Source organism: Drosophila santomea, chromosome 2L, assembly GCF_016746245.2.
Source record: "Drosophila santomea strain STO CAGO 1482 chromosome 2L, Prin_Dsan_1.1, whole genome shotgun sequence".
In the NCBI taxonomy this organism is placed as follows: domain Eukaryota; kingdom Metazoa; phylum Arthropoda; class Insecta; order Diptera; family Drosophilidae; genus Drosophila; species Drosophila santomea.
In genome coordinates, this window is record NC_053016.2 from 3,033,412 (window position 1) to 3,050,346 (window position 16,935).

General features: G+C 49.5%; 7 protein-coding genes across 9 annotated transcripts; 4 read left to right on the top strand and 3 right to left on the bottom strand.

Annotated features, from left to right (window-relative positions):
* Window positions 1-148: 148 nt before the first annotated feature.
* Window positions 149-2,730, top strand: LOC120458160. The gene is made up of 3 exons (XM_039645714.2): window positions 149-913; window positions 1,006-1,425; window positions 1,486-2,730. Exons 1-3 carry the CDS (start codon window positions 460-462, stop codon window positions 2,721-2,723), a joined length of 2,112 nt encoding a protein of 703 aa, XP_039501648.1. The 5' UTR covers window positions 149-459; the 3' UTR covers window positions 2,724-2,730.
* A 67-nt stretch (window positions 2,731-2,797) lies between these two features.
* On the bottom strand, window positions 2,798-4,607 carry LOC120458163 (lactosylceramide 4-alpha-galactosyltransferase). 2 transcript variants are annotated; one of them, XM_039645719.1, is made up of 3 exons: window positions 4,463-4,607; window positions 3,859-4,399; window positions 2,798-3,799 (listed from the first exon to the last, which is right to left on the bottom strand). In XM_039645719.1, the coding sequence occupies exons 2-3, from the start codon at window positions 4,383-4,385 to the stop codon at window positions 3,217-3,219; spliced, it is 1,110 nt and encodes a 369-aa protein (XP_039501653.1). In that variant the 5' UTR covers window positions 4,386-4,399; window positions 4,463-4,607; the 3' UTR covers window positions 2,798-3,216. The 2 variants fall into 2 exon arrangements, with proteins under 2 accessions (XP_039501653.1, XP_039501654.1); XM_039645720.1 differs by having other exon boundaries at window positions 3,859-4,410; window positions 4,463-4,584.
* A 61-nt stretch (window positions 4,608-4,668) lies between these two features.
* LOC120458158 (pre-mRNA-processing factor 40 homolog A) lies at window positions 4,669-7,878 on the top strand. The gene is made up of 6 exons (XM_039645712.2): window positions 4,669-5,229; window positions 5,289-5,521; window positions 5,578-6,626; window positions 6,692-7,057; window positions 7,120-7,200; window positions 7,260-7,878. The coding sequence occupies exons 1-6, from the start codon at window positions 4,823-4,825 to the stop codon at window positions 7,551-7,553; spliced, it is 2,430 nt and encodes an 809-aa protein (XP_039501646.1). The 5' UTR covers window positions 4,669-4,822; the 3' UTR covers window positions 7,554-7,878.
* A 111-nt stretch (window positions 7,879-7,989) lies between these two features.
* On the bottom strand, window positions 7,990-10,668 carry LOC120458159 (splicing factor 3B subunit 2). The gene is made up of 5 exons (XM_039645713.2): window positions 10,529-10,668; window positions 9,831-10,471; window positions 8,804-9,773; window positions 8,497-8,741; window positions 7,990-8,433 (listed from the first exon to the last, which is right to left on the bottom strand). The coding sequence occupies exons 1-5, from the start codon at window positions 10,550-10,552 to the stop codon at window positions 8,064-8,066; spliced, it is 2,250 nt and encodes a 749-aa protein (XP_039501647.1). The 5' UTR covers window positions 10,553-10,668; the 3' UTR covers window positions 7,990-8,063.
* LOC120458165 (histidine protein methyltransferase 1 homolog) lies at window positions 10,663-11,885 on the top strand. Its single transcript, XM_039645722.1, has 3 exons — window positions 10,663-10,766; window positions 10,826-11,400; window positions 11,457-11,885. Exons 2-3 carry the CDS (start codon window positions 10,888-10,890, stop codon window positions 11,865-11,867), a joined length of 924 nt encoding a protein of 307 aa, XP_039501656.1. The 5' UTR covers window positions 10,663-10,766; window positions 10,826-10,887; the 3' UTR covers window positions 11,868-11,885.
* Window positions 11,886-11,979: 94 nt separating this feature from the next.
* LOC120458162 (palmitoyltransferase ZDHHC23) lies at window positions 11,980-13,765 on the top strand. 2 transcript variants are annotated; one of them, XM_039645718.1, is made up of 4 exons: window positions 11,980-12,049; window positions 12,252-12,423; window positions 12,476-13,369; window positions 13,424-13,765. In XM_039645718.1, exons 3-4 carry the CDS (start codon window positions 12,519-12,521, stop codon window positions 13,602-13,604), a joined length of 1,032 nt encoding a protein of 343 aa, XP_039501652.1. In that variant the 5' UTR covers window positions 11,980-12,049; window positions 12,252-12,423; window positions 12,476-12,518; the 3' UTR covers window positions 13,605-13,765. The 2 variants fall into 2 exon arrangements, with proteins under 2 accessions (XP_039501652.1, XP_039501651.1); XM_039645717.2 differs by lacking the exon at window positions 11,980-12,049 and having other exon boundaries at window positions 12,236-12,423.
* On the bottom strand, window positions 13,678-16,819 carry LOC120458157 (trichohyalin). Its single transcript, XM_039645711.2, has 6 exons — window positions 16,556-16,819; window positions 15,098-16,449; window positions 14,649-15,039; window positions 14,361-14,597; window positions 14,017-14,300; window positions 13,678-13,954 (listed from the first exon to the last, which is right to left on the bottom strand). The coding sequence occupies exons 1-6, from the start codon at window positions 16,775-16,777 to the stop codon at window positions 13,804-13,806; spliced, it is 2,637 nt and encodes an 878-aa protein (XP_039501645.1). The 5' UTR covers window positions 16,778-16,819; the 3' UTR covers window positions 13,678-13,803.
* Between the last annotated feature and the right edge of the window lie 116 nt (window positions 16,820-16,935).

A 16,935-nucleotide genomic window follows, 5' to 3' on the forward strand; every position in this document is an offset into this window, starting at 1 on the left:
TCAGGTTTTCATAACAATGTAGAAGTAGCCAGAAGTATGAGCAGCTATTGCTGCAGTGCATCCTCAAAAATGATACAATTTATTATTTCAGAGAATATTGATTATTCTTAAGTTTCTGCTATGTAAAAGTTCATTACATATAATATTTGATTGCGGAAAGCTATTTATTTCACGCCAATCTACTGGTTATGTGAATTGACCGCTCACTTCTTTCTGTGCTGATTCGAAATGGAACATTAGACCACCGAAAATAGTAAGTAGGCGGGGATTATAGGAGAAAAGCGGAGAAACGGCGAAAAGCAGTTCCCGACAAGCGCAGAGTCACCATCATCTGGCTGAGATCGAGCAGCATCCGCGCATCTCGAAGATGGAGACGGGCGCACTTATCATTCAACTTCGCAGCGAATCGCACGCGCGAATAAAATAATCGGAGAGGAGTCTCAGCTGAACACACTTGGCATGGCAGTGGACATGGACATGGAAGCCATAAAATCGCTGACGTCGAGCCAAGACGTTGCCAACCAGTCCCACACCAACTGGCAATACAATTGCTCAGCAAAAGCGTTTTTCAGCCAGAAGAGCAGTGTCAGTAAAAAGAAAGTCACTGGAGCCGGTTGTGGCCACCTAACGCCGTCCCTCGTCGGTGCACTTTGCATACTAATCGTCCAGATGGGGCTGGCTCCTCCAGTCTGTGCCAGGTCGCCGGCCAACGAGACGGCCTGGCCACCAATGCGACATTACGATATTTGGGACGACCATTTGGGCGAGCCAGGCGGTTTCGAGGAGGATTCTTTCGCGGAGGAGGCAGAGTTTAGGCTGCAAACGGGAATACAGGAGGAACTGGACATGGAGATGTCGCTGCAGCACATCTCTGATCGGAGTTCCAACCAGACAAAGAGCAGAAAGGGAAAAGGTGAGCTGCAAGTAAATACAATATAATAATTTAGGCTTTCTAAAATAATCATTAATTATGATATCTTACACTTACTCTCATCTGTGCATTAGTGATCCATCTGTTCCCGGTTCCCGTGGATGGCTACTGCATGTCCGACGATGGTCGGCGGATGGGCAACTGCCTGAATGCCTACGAGTGCCGCCAAAAGGACGGCCTGGCGAGGGGGGAGTGCGCCATGGGGTTCGGGGTGTGCTGTGTGTTCCTGGCCAGCTGCAACACTACGATCTCCAACAACATGACCTACATTGTGTCGCCGGGATTCCCCAGTTTTATGCCCAGCAACTTCACTGGCTGCAGTCTGCGGGTGAAGATGATGAGCGACGAGATCAGCCAGGTGCGGATTGACTTCCATCACTTCACGCTGGGCCAGCCAAACCGAAGAACCGGAGTATGCGATGGCGATGTCTTCAGTATAGGCGGTGGACCAGGCGGAAACTTAACAATTTGCGGCCAGAACAGTGGTCAGCACTGTGAGTATACAGCAGTGCAAGCTGCCTGAGTACTTTCCTCATGTACTTTTCTTTTTTCAGTGTACTACGATGTGGGGTCTAGGGCGTCACCACGACAATCTACTTTGTACGGAAGTCTGCGCCCAGTGGATGCGAGTACTGGCACAGGCAACTCCACCTCCACGGGCGATCGCTTCATCGACATCAGTCTAGGCCTGTCCAGTCGCCTCCTGCCCCTTCGCATTTGGGAGATTAGTGTGGTGCAGATCCCCTTCAGCCAGCGTGCTCCGGCGGGTTGTCTGCAATATCACACCGGCACCGAGGGCATTATGCAGACCTTTAACTTCGCCGAGAATGGTCGACATTTGGCCAATCAGAACTATCGGATTTGTGTGCGTCAGGAGCTGGACATGTGCTCCATTATGTACCAGCCATGCGATGAGCAGTCCTTCCGCATCGGCGGTGGTGGACGAATGGCGAGCCGAGGTGATGGCACTGCTCAAGGAGCGGTCACAACGGCAACTTCGAATCCTGCTGCAGCCCTGTCGGATGCAGCAGGTGCAACCGCAGCAACATCAGGCAATGCTGCAGTGACCACTGCAGCACCCACTTCTAGCACCCTCATGCAGATGCTAGCCAACATGGCAAACTCCACAACCGCCACCCTGATGACCATGATGAGCGGAAATTCAACTCCAGCGGCCAGTTCAGTATCATCCGCCAGCACCACCAGCACCAGCTCCAGCACCGCAGCCATGAGCACGACGACAACATCAACCACTCCTACACCGCTCCGGTCCAGCACAGAGGCATCTACCACGTCGGCAGCACCTGCATCTTCGCCAGCCAGCGATGATGTGGAGGGGTCAGGTGGTGAAGTTGGCGATGATGAGGATGACGACGGTGGGTTTCTCTTCTTCAGAAGTCGGCCCAGCACAGAGGGGCCGACCGTTTCCAGACGTCCCCGTCCAAGTGGAGGCTTCGACATCCTGGGCATTATACGTAATGCCATCGATTTGCCGCTGAAGTGGCGACGACGACAAGCCCGCCAGTTCTTTAGCACCTGCTCCGACCGGATTACAATGCCGTGCATCATAGAGGATTTCATAGGAACAGGACTGGGTCCACTGCCTGGGTGCGAGCCCATTCACTGTGGCGCCCAATTCTGCTCCTCGGGCGTGTGGCCCTGCCGCATTGAAAGCACTGTCACCCCGTTCTATATTGGTGTCCACTTCGGCAATGGCCAGGGCGCTGGCAAGGCGAACGCGGAGGATAACGTGGGTGCCTGTCTGCGATATTCCCAAGTGCAATGCATGTAACAACGGGCGAGGCTATGAACTTTCATTTCGATTAAGCAAGTTATTTTACAATTATCAAAATGAAGTTTAGATACTTTGTTTGTGATGACTTAAATAAGTGTTTTTACTTGATGGGTTCCTTGGATTAAAGTATGTACAAGATTTTCCAACTTATTCGAGTTTAGTTAACATTGCACTTAAGATAAATTATAGATTCAAATTAGTATTCTAAGCTGTCTTTTACAGCATTGCACATATGTCTTTGTTTGTTGTTCATTTGCTTATATGATCGAATGATATTACAGTATTGAAATACATACACAGGTGTGATTTGGAATCGGACTAATTGTAAAGTTTATCCGTTTGACTTGAGCTGCGAATGCGAACAGCACAAAAGCAAAAAGGTAGTGAAGGATTTTGCAATGGCACCTTTAAAGGGCAATGACTTTGGTTTTCAGCGGTAAACATTCATATACAAAAACTATGATCATAATAACCCTTTATACGACTAAAACTAGAAGTATTCGCCCGCCGCCTTATACGACCTCGGGCAATTTTGTTCGGCATACATGGCGTAGGCGTTCTTTGTTCCTTGTTTTATGGGCAGCTTGCTCGAATGTTTGTTCCACACGTGCACAACATAAGAGTCCTTGCAGCGGGCCATGGTTTCCTCCAGCTTTTCCGGCTCAAAGAAGTCGCTCCACTGCTTCCAGGGTACGGCGTAAAAGGCGCCTCGCCCGAATACCTTGAAGCCCATACAGCGCTTTGGGTCCTCCTGCATCAGAGAAATATCTTTGGTGCCACATATCTTCTGAGCCACACGGGTTATTACTCCTGGCCCATTATTTCCCCAGTCCTTGCCATTAAAGTTGTGCTGAAAATCGCGCAGACACGACGCGGCGATCTCGTGGCCAAAGCCTGTGGCTGCCAGGTTCATTACGCCAGCCGCCAAATGGGTGTTGGACTCAGCACCTGTGTAATTGGGCGGCACCTTCTCCATGTTGCGCAGCACCACCACATCCATATCCAGATAAAGACCGCCGTACCGATAGAGGGTGAGATAGCGGAGGAAATCTGATATGTGGGAAAACAAATACCTGAAAAGGAGTTGTTAGTAATGATTAATAACTGGGTGGAGTGGTCAAGTCAAACTCACTTTGAACGCGACAGGCGGCCGTCTTTGAGCCACTCCTCCATCGGCGTGCCGGATGCGTAGCTTTCGAGATTCAGTCGTCGTAGATGCACATTGCTGTAGCTGAGAAGGGCCTCCACCAATGGTTGGGGTTGGCTATTGTTGTTGGAGATTCGATAGGTGGGGCCGGCGAACAGGACGAACACTTGGAAATTCGGATTATGCTTCGCCGCTGACTCGATTGCGCAAGCCTGGCGGGCGGTGACTCTCAGCATCTCCAGCTGCCTGTTATCGGATAGGCGGCAGCTAGTCTCGTGAAAGAAGATACTGCTTCCGGGCGAGGGCTTCGGATCAGCCTGGAGTACGTCCTCCAAGAGATTCGTTTCGCCATCTGCAATTAGTGCCTGCTGAGTTGCCAGTACTTGGCTCTCAATGAAGCATGAGTAGTATTTATTTTCCGAGCTGTAGATGTAAAAGAAGCCCGCAATTGCCATCAGGACGAGGATGATGAACATCCTACGGGCCGCCACAATGGGCAGTCGGAGGAGCATGATGACAGCTAGAACTGGAGGAAAGCTAGAGTATAATCGTCTTAATTTCAAACTTAGTAGTTAAAACTGCTACTTACACTATGTACGCCACATGCTCGGTATGTGAGGATGACTAAATCACCCTTGCTGATAAGGAAGCGTGAATAATTAAAAGACAAAAACCGCAGAACCACAACAAAAAGCACTGTTATCGTTCCGTTGAAGTTAATCGATAACAAAAACTCAACCGGGTGGACAGTTCTCCTGTGCTGACTCGATAGCTCGATGGGGTGGACAGTTCCCCTGCACAATCGGCATCTCTGGCGTGGAAAGCGGCATTTGCTTGGAGAATTTTACGGATTTTTTCAATTACCGAACGCAACTTGAATTGGCCGGCGCAGCACGCAACGACCGGTAGACGCCCGTTACACCCATTACCCATATAGCAAAATAGTGAAATGAATGTTCCTCCTAGCGTGGGCAATGGAGGAGCGCCACCGGGAAGAGGCATGGGCTACACGCCGCCCGGTGCAATCGTGCCGCAGTTTCCACCACCCGGATTTGCGGCACCACCCCCGCCGGAGCTGGCCGCCGCTTTCGGTGTGATGGCCACCAGCACCGAGTGGACGGAACACAAGGCGCCGGATGGACGACCCTACTACTACAATCAGAACACCAAGCAAAGCTCGTGGGAGAAGCCGGAGGCCCTCATGACGCCCGCCGAGCTGCTGCACAACCAGTGTCCCTGGAAGGAGTATCGCTCGGATACGGGCAAAGTGTACTACCACAATGTGGCCACCAAGGAGACGTGCTGGGAGCCGCCGCCGGAGTACGTGGATATGAAGGCCAAAGCGAAGGCGGAAGAGTGAGTAAATTAGTTGTGCACCGCTAGCCACTTGGTAATATGATTTCTCGTCTACCCAGAGCTGCTGCTGCCGCCAAAGCCGTGGCAGCCATGACATCATCCAGCTTGGCCGGCATGGTGCCACCTGCTGCTCTGGCTAGCATCCTGCCCGCTGCCCTACCTGCTGCCCCCCGAATTCCCACTCCTGAGATCCACTCGCCGCTGACACCCAGCAGCAACGAGAACTCGTCCTCTGCGATGGACCAGGCTATGGCCGCCACGTTAGCGGCTATAGAGGTGCCACAACAAAATGGTAAATAATATAAGCTTTGAAAATAAACAGCATAAGTCACACGTCATTCTTTGCAGCTAAGAAGGACGACAAGTCAGATAGCGCTGTGGTGTTTAAGGATAAACGCGAGGCAATTGAGTCCTTCAAGGAGCTGCTGCGGGACCGCAATGTGCCATCAAATGCGAACTGGGACCAGTGTGTGAAAATCATATCAAAGGATCCGCGCTACGCAGCCTTTAAAAATCTGAACGAGCGCAAGCAAACATTCAATGCTTACAAGACGCAGAAGGTCAAGGACGAGCGCGAGGAGTCTCGCTTAAAAGCCAAGAAGGCAAAAGAGGACTTGGAGCAGTTTCTTATGTCCAACGATAAGATGAACTCGCAGATGAAATATTTCCGCTGCGAAGAAGTATTTGCCGGAACGCGAACGTGGACGGTGGTACCGGAACCGGATAGGCGCGATATATACGAGGACTGTATATTTAATTTAGCGAAGCGGGAGAAGGAAGAAGCGCGGTTGCTGAAAAAACGCAACATGAAGGTTCTGGGCGAGCTGCTCGAGTCGATGACTTCAATCAATCATGCCACCACCTGGTCGGAGGCGCAGGTAATGTTGTTGGACAACGCTGCATTTAAGAATGATGTGACCCTGCTGGGGATGGACAAGGAGGACGCCCTTATAGTCTTTGAGGAGCACATTCGCACCTTGGAGAAGGAGGAGGACGAGGAACGTGAGCGGGAAAAGAAGCGCATGAAGCGTCAGCAGCGCAAAAACAGGGACTCCTTCCTCGCGTTGCTCGACTCCCTGCATGAAGAGGGAAAGCTCACCTCCATGTCGCTGTGGGTGGAGCTGTATCCCATCATATCAGCCGACTTGCGATTCTCCGCCATGCTCGGCCAGAGCGGGTCTACACCTCTGGATCTGTTCAAGTTCTATGTGGAAAACCTGAAAGCCCGCTTCCATGACGAGAAGAAAATAATAAGGGAGATCCTAAAAGAAAAGGCATTTGTTGTCCAAGCAAAGACGTCCTTCGAGGACTTTGCCACGGTCGTGTGTGAAGATAAGCGGTCGGCCAGTCTGGATGCGGGAAATGTGAAGCTTACGTACAACTCCCTGCTGGAAAAGGTAACTATTGGGTGGAGCAAAAAGTCTTTATCAATAAAAATCATGAATGCATTTCTAATCTCCAGGCTGAAGCCATTGAAAAGGAGCGGATGAAGGAGGAGGTGCGAAGGTTACGGAAACTGGAAAATGAAATAAAAAACGAGTGGCTGGAGGCGAACGTCTCAGTGGCCGAACCTTATGAGAGCGCCAAGAAGCTGGTGGAGCACCTTGAAGCATTTGCACTTTATGAAAAGGAAATCGGTGTGGAGAAGATCTGGGAGGACTTTGTTAAGGAAAGCGAAGATGCGTGCAGCCATCATCATTCGCGGTCGCGAAAATCGAAGAAAAACAAGAAGCACAAAAAACGAGTACGGTCTACATCAAGATCAGACATCGAGAATGAGCATGTTGAACTGGAGAAGTCCAAGCGCAGACGCTCCAAGTCACGATCGGTTAGTATGCTAAACCTAAAATTAAAGTGAAGCAAAATTTCTAAAATAATATTAATTTACAGCATTCCCTGAGCTCAATTGGCAGCATCGAAAGCGAAAAATTACTAAAGAAGAAAAAGAAGCGCAAGAACAAACTGCGAGCTGTACGTAGCAAGTTCCCCTAATCCTCGAAACATAAAATCTAACATGGTTTACATTTCAGTCCTCCTGCGAATCGGAAGTCCCAGGCAACCAGTCGCCGGGAACTCAAGCCCTCCTCCAGAACGACTCAAACTCGCACTCACCGGCGAAGAAAAAGAAGAAGGAGAAGCGAGCTAAAAAGGACAAGGAGGGCAAGCGACACAACAAACACAATCGCTCCGGTACGCCCCTCAGTCCTGCCCAGTCCGTCGAGTCGGTGGGATCACGAAACGAGGAGCTGACGTTAAGTGACGGCGAGCTGGAATCGAAGCGAGCGGCTCTTCTAGCCCAACTAAGCGAGCAGCTGGACGAGTGACCAGCTGAGGGGCGTTGAGTCAAAGCCGACATAGACAGCGTGTGGCACTCTCCAGCTCTAGCTTAGGGAGGATCGGGAGAGGCAGCTAGCCTTGGACTCAGTTGCTGGACAAGTTCTCTCCAGTCCTTGCCTTCCACTGCACTCTGCTTCGTTTGGTTAAGATACTGTCCTGGTCCCGGCACGAGCCACACAGCGAACCACTATTGTAATTTCTTAGTCGCAATAAGTTTCAATGTATAAATGAGAATTAAACCTAACAAGTCAAATTTTAAGTTATACGCAAATGATTTTGAGTCTACATCAAAATAAACAAAATCTATCGTAATTATGTTTCATGTTGATATAAGCTCTTTTGTGTTGACTTGAATTAGTGCAACATCCAATTTTATAGAAACTATTTTAAGTCCAGGCCTTTAAATTAAATCCAGCGAACTTGTTATAGTTTTTACTATGTTTAATGACATCCTTGACAAGCGCACAAATGGAAAAGTTGTTTTTCTTGTTGTCAAACTAAAACTTGAACTCCTTGTACTTCTTTGTGGTCTTGGCCGGATCCGTTTGCTGTCGCTTGCGCTTCGATTTCTGCCGCGCCACATGTTCGGCCAACATGTCTGACAGATCCTCCTTCTGCAGGTGATTCTGCTGCTCACGCATCTGTTGCTCATACCGCTGGGCCATTGCGTCATTGTCCAAGTCCAATTCGCTAGGATCGAGCGCCAATTCCACGATGCCTTCGCGATCTGTGGTTGATCGAACTGGTGGCTGTTTGTTGGCGCCACCGCCACTGACGTCGTAGACATGGGTCGATCCCATCATGGAAGCCCCTATGCGGTCGGTGCGCTTCTCGGGCAGCACTTGGTACAGTACGGGGGTTTCATTGCTAGAAGAAGTTTGTATAGTAAACTTAGTGTTGGTCTTATCTTAAATATATTAGTTCACTTACTCCTCCATCTCGGCTTCAATTTTCTTCTTGCGAAGTTCAATGTTCTCGGGGGTTTCCATGCCAGCTGGAACACTGGTGAGTCCAGAGGGTGTAACTAGTCCCTCCACTGGCGTTACCAGGCCAGTCTCATCCGGCTGCTCGCCCAAGTCCTCGCCATCTTCCTCCTCCTCCTCGGATGATTCCTCTGACTCCGACTCCAGTTCGCCCCATTGGTTACGTTCGATATCAGCTTCGTCAATGCCATTCTAAATAAAATATTGAAATTGCAATAAGAATATTCGTTTGTTACTCAAATGTTGCTACTCACGTCGAGGTCCAATATGTTGGTTCCGAATACGTCACCGTAAAGTGGTTTTCCGTTTTCATCAACTGGTGGCTTGCCCCAACCTCCGGCATGATAACCGAACGAGGTTCCGTCTGGGATCGGCGCATTCAGGCCGGGAATTTTAAGATTCGGATACGAGGGCGGCGGCCCGTAGCGCTGCTGAGCAATGAGCCAAGGCGGCGGAATCTTGTGTGAGTTGGGGCCGACTGGCATTCCCAAAGCAATGCGCAACTCTTCGGAGAGATCTCCGGGTTTCTTTTCCTTAAGGCGCGTCTCAAACTCCTTGCCCTCGTAGTAGAGATCGCCATGAATGGTCATGCGGGGCTTGGTCTGCCACTTGAAGAAGGCATCGTGCAGTTTCTGGTAGTCAATGTCAATTTTGCCCATCTTGGGACGGACGCGTTCACGCATCTTGGCCTTGAGGGTCTTTGCGTCCTCTCGTTCCTGCAACGATTCACGCATCTCCATGATGCCCGTCTTTTTGATGAAGGCGGGGAGATCAAAAGGAGGCTTCTCGATACCCCTTTTGCCCTGCAAATATTTTCGCTTGAAGCACCAGTGCCGCGGCACTTGCACTGTGTTTCTATAGGCTTTCAGTTGAACCAATAGTTTGGGATCTCTGGCTGTGACATCGTGCATCTCCACTACGTCAGGTCGAGAGACTAGCTGTTTCAGTTCTGCCACACTCAGGCGGGTCAGTTTCTTGAGTTTTCGCTTGGACAGCTTCTCTTTATCTTCCTTTCGCTCGTCGTCATCATCGCCGTCATCGTCTTCATCCTCGAGTAGTTTGTCGGTAGCCTTTTTGTCCTTGCTGTGGGACTCAGAATCAAGCGAGGATTTGTCCTTCTCCACAGGCTTTGGTTTGTTCTCCAGTTTGAAGATTTCGAACACACGATAAAACTGGCGGTACATTGGCGCCAAATCTGCAATGGTTATCTTTTCGGGCACATATCTGGGAGAGATAAAATATTATTAGTTTGGTTTCTAGGGACGAGATGCTAGGACTTACTCAATGGTCACATCTTCATCATTGGCCTCGCCAGCCTTCTTGTCCGTATCTTTGTCATCACCCCGATCCTTCCTGCGCTTGCTGCGACTATCTTTGCGTTTGTCCTTCTTTTCCTTTTCAGCAACCTGTTCGTCTTCGCTGCCCGGCGCTTTGGCCTCCGAGTCCTTGGCCTCCGGTTCGTGCTCATCCGCTTGGGCCAACTGCTGCTGCCGTTCGAACTCTATTTGGTGGCGTATCTTCTTGTTCTGCTTCTTTCGCTTCTTTTTCTTTTTGTTACGCTCCGCCTTGCTTTGCTTGCCGGGCTTTTGACTGCCACTTCCGTTCACCTGGTTATCCCCATCTTCATCGCTGTCCTCGCCCACATCCGCTTCGTCGCCGTCCTGTGTAGCACCCCCGCTGCCACCCTGCGAATCGGCGTCCACCGTGAACTCGGCTGCCCTTTGATCCTTTAAAGCCAGCACATCCTCCAAGGCCTTGGGCAGGACCAGTTCTCCGGCAGCTTTATCGGCATTTACAGCATCTTCAGAGGCATCGCCGGCGCCATTTGCGGTCCCATTGCCGTTTTCATTTCCATTGGCCGCCGCACTTTCGTGCTGCTGCTGATCAAAGCGAATGGACATGAGCGGCGTGGGCTGGCCGGGCTGGAAAGATTGACGTTCAATAGATGTATCGGCTATTGGGCTCTGCAGCAAACTCACCTCGTTGTTTAACTGGTCCGCCATAAATTAAATTAATCTATAAAAAACCCAAACCGAGCCGTAATTTTTTTATAAACCACAATTCTAGTGATGGGCGACAAAATATTTTTGTACCACTCAGGCATATCGATTAATTTCGATAAGAAAATGCACGACGTAAAGACAAGCTGGCACCCCTATATGACAGGGTGATCTTGGTAAGAAAAGCGTGGTTTGTGCCGACAGCTGATTTAAGGAGGTAAATATTAAAATATTAAATAAATTAAACGTTTTATAATGATAATTTGTCTATTTTAGTGCGATATAAAATTGGCAGCACCTGCTGAAATCAGAATAGCTTAACACTCCAGCTTCAAAGCATGTTTAAATTTAATTTCGATGTGGAGGTGGAATCCTCTGAAGATCCAGAGGCCGTTAAAACTGATCTTTTCAGCAAGCAGGAGAATCCGGAGGAACGTGAATCGGAGAACACAAAGGATATCGAATGGTACCAGTCGGAGAAGGTAAAGCCCCTGGATAACCTTATTTCCGCAATGGATTTCTATGAGCTAAATGCCAAGGAAATGGAGGTGGGGAGAGCGGCGTTAAAACATCTTGTGGCCGGGTTTCTGCTGGAGGATTTAAAGGAGCAATCCCAATTGGTAAACCTGGATCTCAGGAAGTCTGAGGAAAAGCATTCAGATCTAATTTCCGGTGTCTACGAGGGCGGTGCTAAAATATGGGAATGCACAGAGGATCTTCTACTATATCTATCCGAAAAGTACGAGGACTCATTCTGGAAGGATAAAAGGGTCTTGGATTTGGGATGTGGATGCGGATTGCTGGGAGTGTATGCGATGAAACATGGCGCACAGGTGGATTTTCAGGACTACGTAAGCATACAATAGGTCTTGAAAAAATTTTGTTTGAATATGTCATATATTTTCAGAACAAAGATGTGTTGGAATATATTACATATCCAAATATCCTGCTAAATTTAGAGGACTCTTTATCTGAAGATGAAAAACTGAAGTTTTTAGACAAAAGTACAACCTTATATTCTGGAGATTGGACTAATTTCGCAGAATTATCAAGGAATGAAGAGAAATACGATCTAATACTTACCTCAGAGACCATATATAATATTGAAAATCAGCAAAAGCTCTTGGATACCTTTGCTGGTCGCTTGAAATCCGAAGGAGTCGTTTTGGTTGCTGCAAAATCGCACTATTTTGGAGTTGGTGGTGGCCTGGAACAGTTTTCAGAAAAAATTAGGCTGGGAAATGTTTTCCAAAGTGAAAGTGTTTGGCAGGCAGAAGAAAACTTAAAAAGAGGAATCTTACAATTGAAATTTAAATAAAATGTATTTTGAAATTAATTATAACCGAAATTTTTAAACTATATTATAAATGATAACAATCTAAGTTCAAAGCAGAGCGGTAGCGTTAAAACAAGTTGGCAGCTCACTTTACGCGGGGCACCCTGTACGAAAGGGACGTTCGTCAGCTGTGTTGTTGTAGTTGTCGGTATTGCGGAGAAATTGTGAGTAAATTCGTTGTTCTCCAATAAAACAATTAAAATGGACCTACCCGGAATTGATGATTGCTTTTGAAACATTCCTCTAGTCGGTCAGTAGGGCGTGTACTAATCTTATCTAAACTGTTTCCGTACACGCTGCTCGGAACTCCCTAAAAACGCGTTCGTCGCGCCTTCTGCTTGTCCAAATCGATGTTCTTGATGTCAGCCGGCTCCTCCGATTTTGTGTCTGCAGCCTGGAGATCCGAGGCTGAAGAGTCCAAAAGGGAAGAAAACGGGAGTCTCTGCTGCTGCGAGTACGTGGCGGAGGACAGTCGACAGCGATCCCACATTCTAGGATGCTGTTGTGACTGCGTGGACTTCGACTTAGTTTGCACAAGGTAGGAGGCTCCAAAGAAAAGCCGGCTAAAATTACAATTAAATACCCCACAGACTTGTCACCTGCCGAGCCATTGATCGAAGAAACATCGACGGCATGCTCATCGCCTTCCAGGATAGACTGCGCCTGCCGTGGCGCGGAGGAGCCAAGCGAATCTCGCCCGCAGCCGTTGCTCCCGCATTCATTGTGCCCCTCATGCTGGGATTGGCCACTCTGAACTCAAAGACCGCCATTGTGCTGATGCTGACGCTGGTGGGCTTCACCATCTGGGGCATGGAACTGGCCAAGCGGACGGCCACGCGGACAAACTTCTTTTTGAGCTGGCTGGTCTTCTCCGTGTTCTACATGATCATCATATTTGAGTTTCAGGTCCCTCTGCTGGAGCTGGCTCCGGAGGAGAACTACGCGTTAATGTTCTTCTCCTGTGCCGCTTTGTACTGTCTCTACTCCACCAAGGCACTGTCGCCCTTGAATCTTGTTTCTGCTCAATACGGAACCACACCCAAGGATGAGCTGCCTGGCATTGCCGAGGCTTCAAGTGGCGAGGAGCAGGCGGAGGCCCAGACCACACTTCAGATGGAGAGTGTGCTGAGTTTGGATGATGACGAGGTGGTCGATATGGACTCTGCTGAGCGATCGGGCTTGATGCATGGTCAGCCGAATATCTGCGAGATCTGCCGAAAGGTGACTCCAAGGCGGGCATACCACTGTCCCGTCTGTGGAACCTGCGTGAAGAGGCGAGATCACCACAGCTACTGGCTAAACTGCTGCATTGGGGAGCGGAACTACGTGTGGTACATTGTTGGACTGGCTCTGTCGGAGATCGCCCTACTGCTCGGCGCAAACTTGACCCTCACTTCGATTTGCCATCCGTTCATGGTGGTGCGACCGCTTGGGTATCCAGTTCTCTTGCCCGACGACTGCAGTGAGGTGTTCGAGGGCTTCGAGTGAGTAGATACTTTCTTTGCAATGACACTCTTTTAAGCACACTCTGCGTCTAGCCTTGGAATCTCCTTTGTGGTGGCATGCTACGCTCTGCTCATTTCGGTCTACATAGCCTTTATACTCAGTAGACAGGCTTACTTGTGGTGGAAGGGATCCACCTTGCACGAATACAAACGCGCCTCCAACGCCGCAGGTCGCAACCGAATCTGGAGCAACTGGCGAGCCATATTGAAGTGACTACTCACACACCAAAAAGCAAAAAGCACAAGCTTGTCGCCCAGATACTAAAGTATTTCAAATCTAAACGCTATTCTCGGTAGTCGTACTTAGTCGTAGCGCTTTAAGGTCTTAATTGCAATTTAAAATTATTCAAAATAAATAAAATTAAGTAACTAAAACGCACAACGAACAGGCGTAATAATAGTCTATCTAGTAGCTACCATAAGCTGTCCTCTCTGGGCTTGTAGTCAGGTAACAGCTCCCAGATTTTCATGCGCCAACGCTGTCGTCGCTCCTCCGTCTCCTTCTCGATCTTTAGGATTTGCGGCAAGCGGCGCCAGCAGTCCAGGACCTTCCATTTCAGGTGCCTATTAAATTGGTTCAATTGGAAATTAATAATGCAATGACTTCATATTTTACAGGGACCTACCACTCATGGTGCGAGATGGCCTGCCGAGTCTTGGTGTCCTCAATCATCCGGCAGTGCGTGGAATACTTATGCCACCGCCCAAACCAGTGCTCCATGGTACGCAGGGCATGCCAATCGATCGCCACTAGCATCTTGCTCTTCTCATTCTGCACATACACCATCCATGCGTACAGAGCTCGGCGCTTGAGGATGTTGTGCCAACAGGTCTCCGCTTTGATGATCTTCTCGCGCTGCCTGTATATCGTATAGCTGTGCCACGAACTAAAGGCGTTCTTTGCGATCAGCTGCCATGGGAATACGGGAGGTTGTCAGTGATGAATAGCTACACACACATGAAAGCATACCCGGCAGCGGAATTCCTCGCTCTTAACCAGATTCTCGCGTTTCCGGTCCAGCAGTCGTTTGAAGCCCTCCATGCCCGTCCGTTTGAGGAGCTTGCGACTGAACTCCACGGCCTTCCGCTGGTTCTCGATAAAGCGCTGACGCTCGCGCTCCTTCAGCACCTTGGCCATTTTCTCCTGGCGACGCTTCTCTTTAAGAACCTCCATTCTGAGGCGCTTGGCTTCCTCGTCCTCCTGGCGCTGTTTAGAAATGCAGGTGGGTTAATGCTTCAAATAAATGTGTTAACTAACCTTTGCCTCCTCTAGAGCTTGCTTGGCCGCCTCCCGTTCGGCTTCTGCCTGAACCCTCCGCTGCCGAGCCTGCTCATGACGCATACTCCGCTCTGTGGCCCGCTCCTGCATGTGCTGCAGAAACCGTGGCTGAAGCAGAGCCTTGCCCTGCAGCCGGTCCATCTCCTCGTCGTCCGCATCGCGCAGACTGCCGATCAGCTGCAAGCACTTCGCCTTGGCTTTTGCTTTGGGATCGCCGCACCGGATGACCGTTTTGAGTTCCTGCTTGAGATCCTCGCGCGCCTCCTTGGCCTCGTCGCTGAGCTTCGTCAGCTTAAGCTGCATAATAAGTCGCTCTTGGCGCTCCAGCTTGATTCGCTGTAAGTCAATGATGTCCTGCTGCACTTTGAGTCTGGAAAAACAAACCCTTTTTTAGAAACATTTTCCATCTGTGTGTAGCAGTAACATACTTGTTCTTAAACTGCTTGGCCATCTTTACGGTATCCTCGCGTTTCTCCAAAGATTTCTGGGTGATTTTGCTGGTCTCCGACACCGTTTCTGTGCGCTGGCGCCTTTTTTCCTGCCGCACTTTGTCCAGAAAGGCGTTGATCTTCTGCACCCGCGTGTCTCGCGCTTGACACGATTGTCCCTGCTCTCTCTCGATCTTCTCCATCGTTGTGAAGTGTATCCACTTGAGAAAGTACTTGCGCATCAATACCAACTGGGTGTTAGCCCTGGCCTGAAACAGCTGCTCGATGATCTTATGCTTCTCGTGGGTGGGCGCCACCTCCGACTCATCTTCACTGGAGCTGGACGGCTGTTGGGGCTCTGGTTCCTTGGGCTTGACCACTACCTTCGGCAAGTCTATCCGACGGATGAGCAGCGGTTCCGGTTCAGGCTCGGCCTCTGAATCTCCAATGGGATGCGTGGTTGGTGTTGGAGTCTTCTTTGGGGGCAACTGAAACTGCACAAGCTTCGGCGGAATGGGCAACTCCTTGTCAAGCTCTTCATTCTCCTTCTCGGCTGCTTCCAACTGGAGTTCATATAGCGCTTCCTCGGCTAAATCGGATATTACGGAGTCAATGCCATCGCTGGTGTTTGAGCAGGTGGATGACTCTCGTTTTAGCGAGGATGGATTGCCCTCTGGCTGCTGCTCCTGCTTATTCTCCTGCAGCAGCTCCTCTTCGTGGCGCACAGTGCGGACATGGAGCATCTGGCGCTCGGCAGCCGCCCGCATGGGTCGAAAGAACTCCTCTGTGGAAGTCAGCGGACTTGGAGTGCGGCACCGCAGAAGCTTCGCCTTGCTCTCATCCGCCTGGACTTGCTTGGTGAAGTTACGATACTCTAGGGCGTCAAATGAGATCACTTGCTCCTCTATGAACGCGGGAATCTCAACCACCTGCGCTTCCTGCTCCGTCCATTCACAATCCATATCCGCATCCGCCTCCGCCTGCTTCTCTGGTTCCGCTCTCAGTTGCTGGATCAGGCTCTTGGTTGCCTCCGACTTGGTTTCGGAGCACATTAGTGACATCTGACTCAAGGCCTGCACGGGAACGTTATAGAAGTTATCTATGTGCTGTGCTGCCTGTGCCAGACTCTTCACCAATGGCCCATTGTTTAACTTGAAATCCGGTTTGGTGGGAGGCACGCGGTGGGACTTGCTCCGCTGGAACTGCCTGGACAACTGCTGGCGAAACTTCTGTAGCTGATTATCTATGAATCGCTGTTCCACCTCAAGATTGTGCGCCTTGGTGGCCTCCAGGGAGTTGCTATGGTCATGAGCAATGGTGGCTAAGGGAAGTTTGTGTGGTATTTTCTGAAACTGTTTAAATTTCTTATTATTCATTGGTATTTAGGGTGTTCATTTCAAGTATTAGGGTATACACATTAATCTGGATAATATTCCCTAAAAAGTATATTATATTTACCATTTTGTGCCGCATGTCCATTATTACAGAAGGATTCAGCTGTTTAGGATCTTCTCCTTCAATCAGAAGTCGCTCCCTTCGCCTTCCAACGTAATCCGCCTCTATAAGGCGACGCACTGCATCCGTCTTCAGACCCAAAGGATTCGCCTGCAGGTGGCGCTTTCGTATCCGGTCCCACCGAGTCTCCTTACTGGGCTTCTCACGCCGCTTAGGATGCGACATCTTTATTCAACAACTTTCTCAAATTGTGATGATTAAATATCTATTTAGTGCTCCTCAATTTGAAAATGATATGTGAACTTGGGAAAATTTCGTAAACAAGTTAAACATATTGTCCTGACAACGAAAAGTGCCGGCCGGGGTGACTTTTCCCTATCAAC

Coding starts and splice junctions, on each gene's coding strand:
- LOC120458160 (XM_039645714.2), top strand. CDS start 460: ATGGCAGTGGACATGGACATGGAAGCCATAAAATCGCTGACGTCGAGC. Junction 914..1,005: donor AAAGAGCAGAAAGGGAAAAG/GTGAGCTGCAAG, acceptor TCTGTGCATTAG/TGATCCATCTGTTCCCGGTT. Junction 1,426..1,485: donor CCAGAACAGTGGTCAGCACT/GTGAGTATACAG, acceptor TTCTTTTTTCAG/TGTACTACGATGTGGGGTCT.
- LOC120458163 (XM_039645719.1), bottom strand. CDS start 4,385: ATGCTCCTCCGACTGCCCATTGTGGCGGCCCGTAGGATGTTCATCATC. Junction 3,800..3,858: donor GGCCGCCTGTCGCGTTCAAA/GTGAGTTTGACT, acceptor ACTCCTTTTCAG/GTATTTGTTTTCCCACATAT.
- LOC120458158 (XM_039645712.2), top strand. CDS start 4,823: ATGAATGTTCCTCCTAGCGTGGGCAATGGAGGAGCGCCACCGGGAAGA. Junction 6,627..6,691: donor ACAACTCCCTGCTGGAAAAG/GTAACTATTGGG, acceptor TCTAATCTCCAG/GCTGAAGCCATTGAAAAGGA. Junction 7,201..7,259: donor GCAAGAACAAACTGCGAGCT/GTACGTAGCAAG, acceptor TTTACATTTCAG/TCCTCCTGCGAATCGGAAGT.
- LOC120458159 (XM_039645713.2), bottom strand. CDS start 10,552: ATGGCGGACCAGTTAAACAACGAG. Junction 8,742..8,803: donor CCAACATATTGGACCTCGAC/GTGAGTAGCAAC, acceptor TATTTTATTTAG/AATGGCATTGACGAAGCTGA. Junction 8,434..8,496: donor ATTGAAGCCGAGATGGAGGA/GTAAGTGAACTA, acceptor AACTTCTTCTAG/CAATGAAACCCCCGTACTGT.
- LOC120458165 (XM_039645722.1), top strand. CDS start 10,888: ATGTTTAAATTTAATTTCGATGTGGAGGTGGAATCCTCTGAAGATCCA. Junction 11,401..11,456: donor AGGTGGATTTTCAGGACTAC/GTAAGCATACAA, acceptor ATATATTTTCAG/AACAAAGATGTGTTGGAATA.
- LOC120458162 (XM_039645717.2), top strand. CDS start 12,236: ATGTTCTTGATGTCAGCCGGCTCCTCCGATTTTGTGTCTGCAGCCTGG. Junction 12,424..12,475: donor TTCGACTTAGTTTGCACAAG/GTAGGAGGCTCC, acceptor AATACCCCACAG/ACTTGTCACCTGCCGAGCCA. Junction 13,370..13,423: donor GAGGTGTTCGAGGGCTTCGA/GTGAGTAGATAC, acceptor CTCTGCGTCTAG/CCTTGGAATCTCCTTTGTGG.
- LOC120458157 (XM_039645711.2), bottom strand. CDS start 16,777: ATGTCGCATCCTAAGCGGCGTGAGAAGCCCAGTAAGGAGACTCGGTGG. Junction 16,450..16,555: donor TGGACATGCGGCACAAAATG/GTAAATATAATA, acceptor AAATTTAAACAG/TTTCAGAAAATACCACACAA. Junction 13,955..14,016: donor GCCATCTCGCACCATGAGTG/GTAGGTCCCTGT, acceptor CCAATTTAATAG/GCACCTGAAATGGAAGGTCC.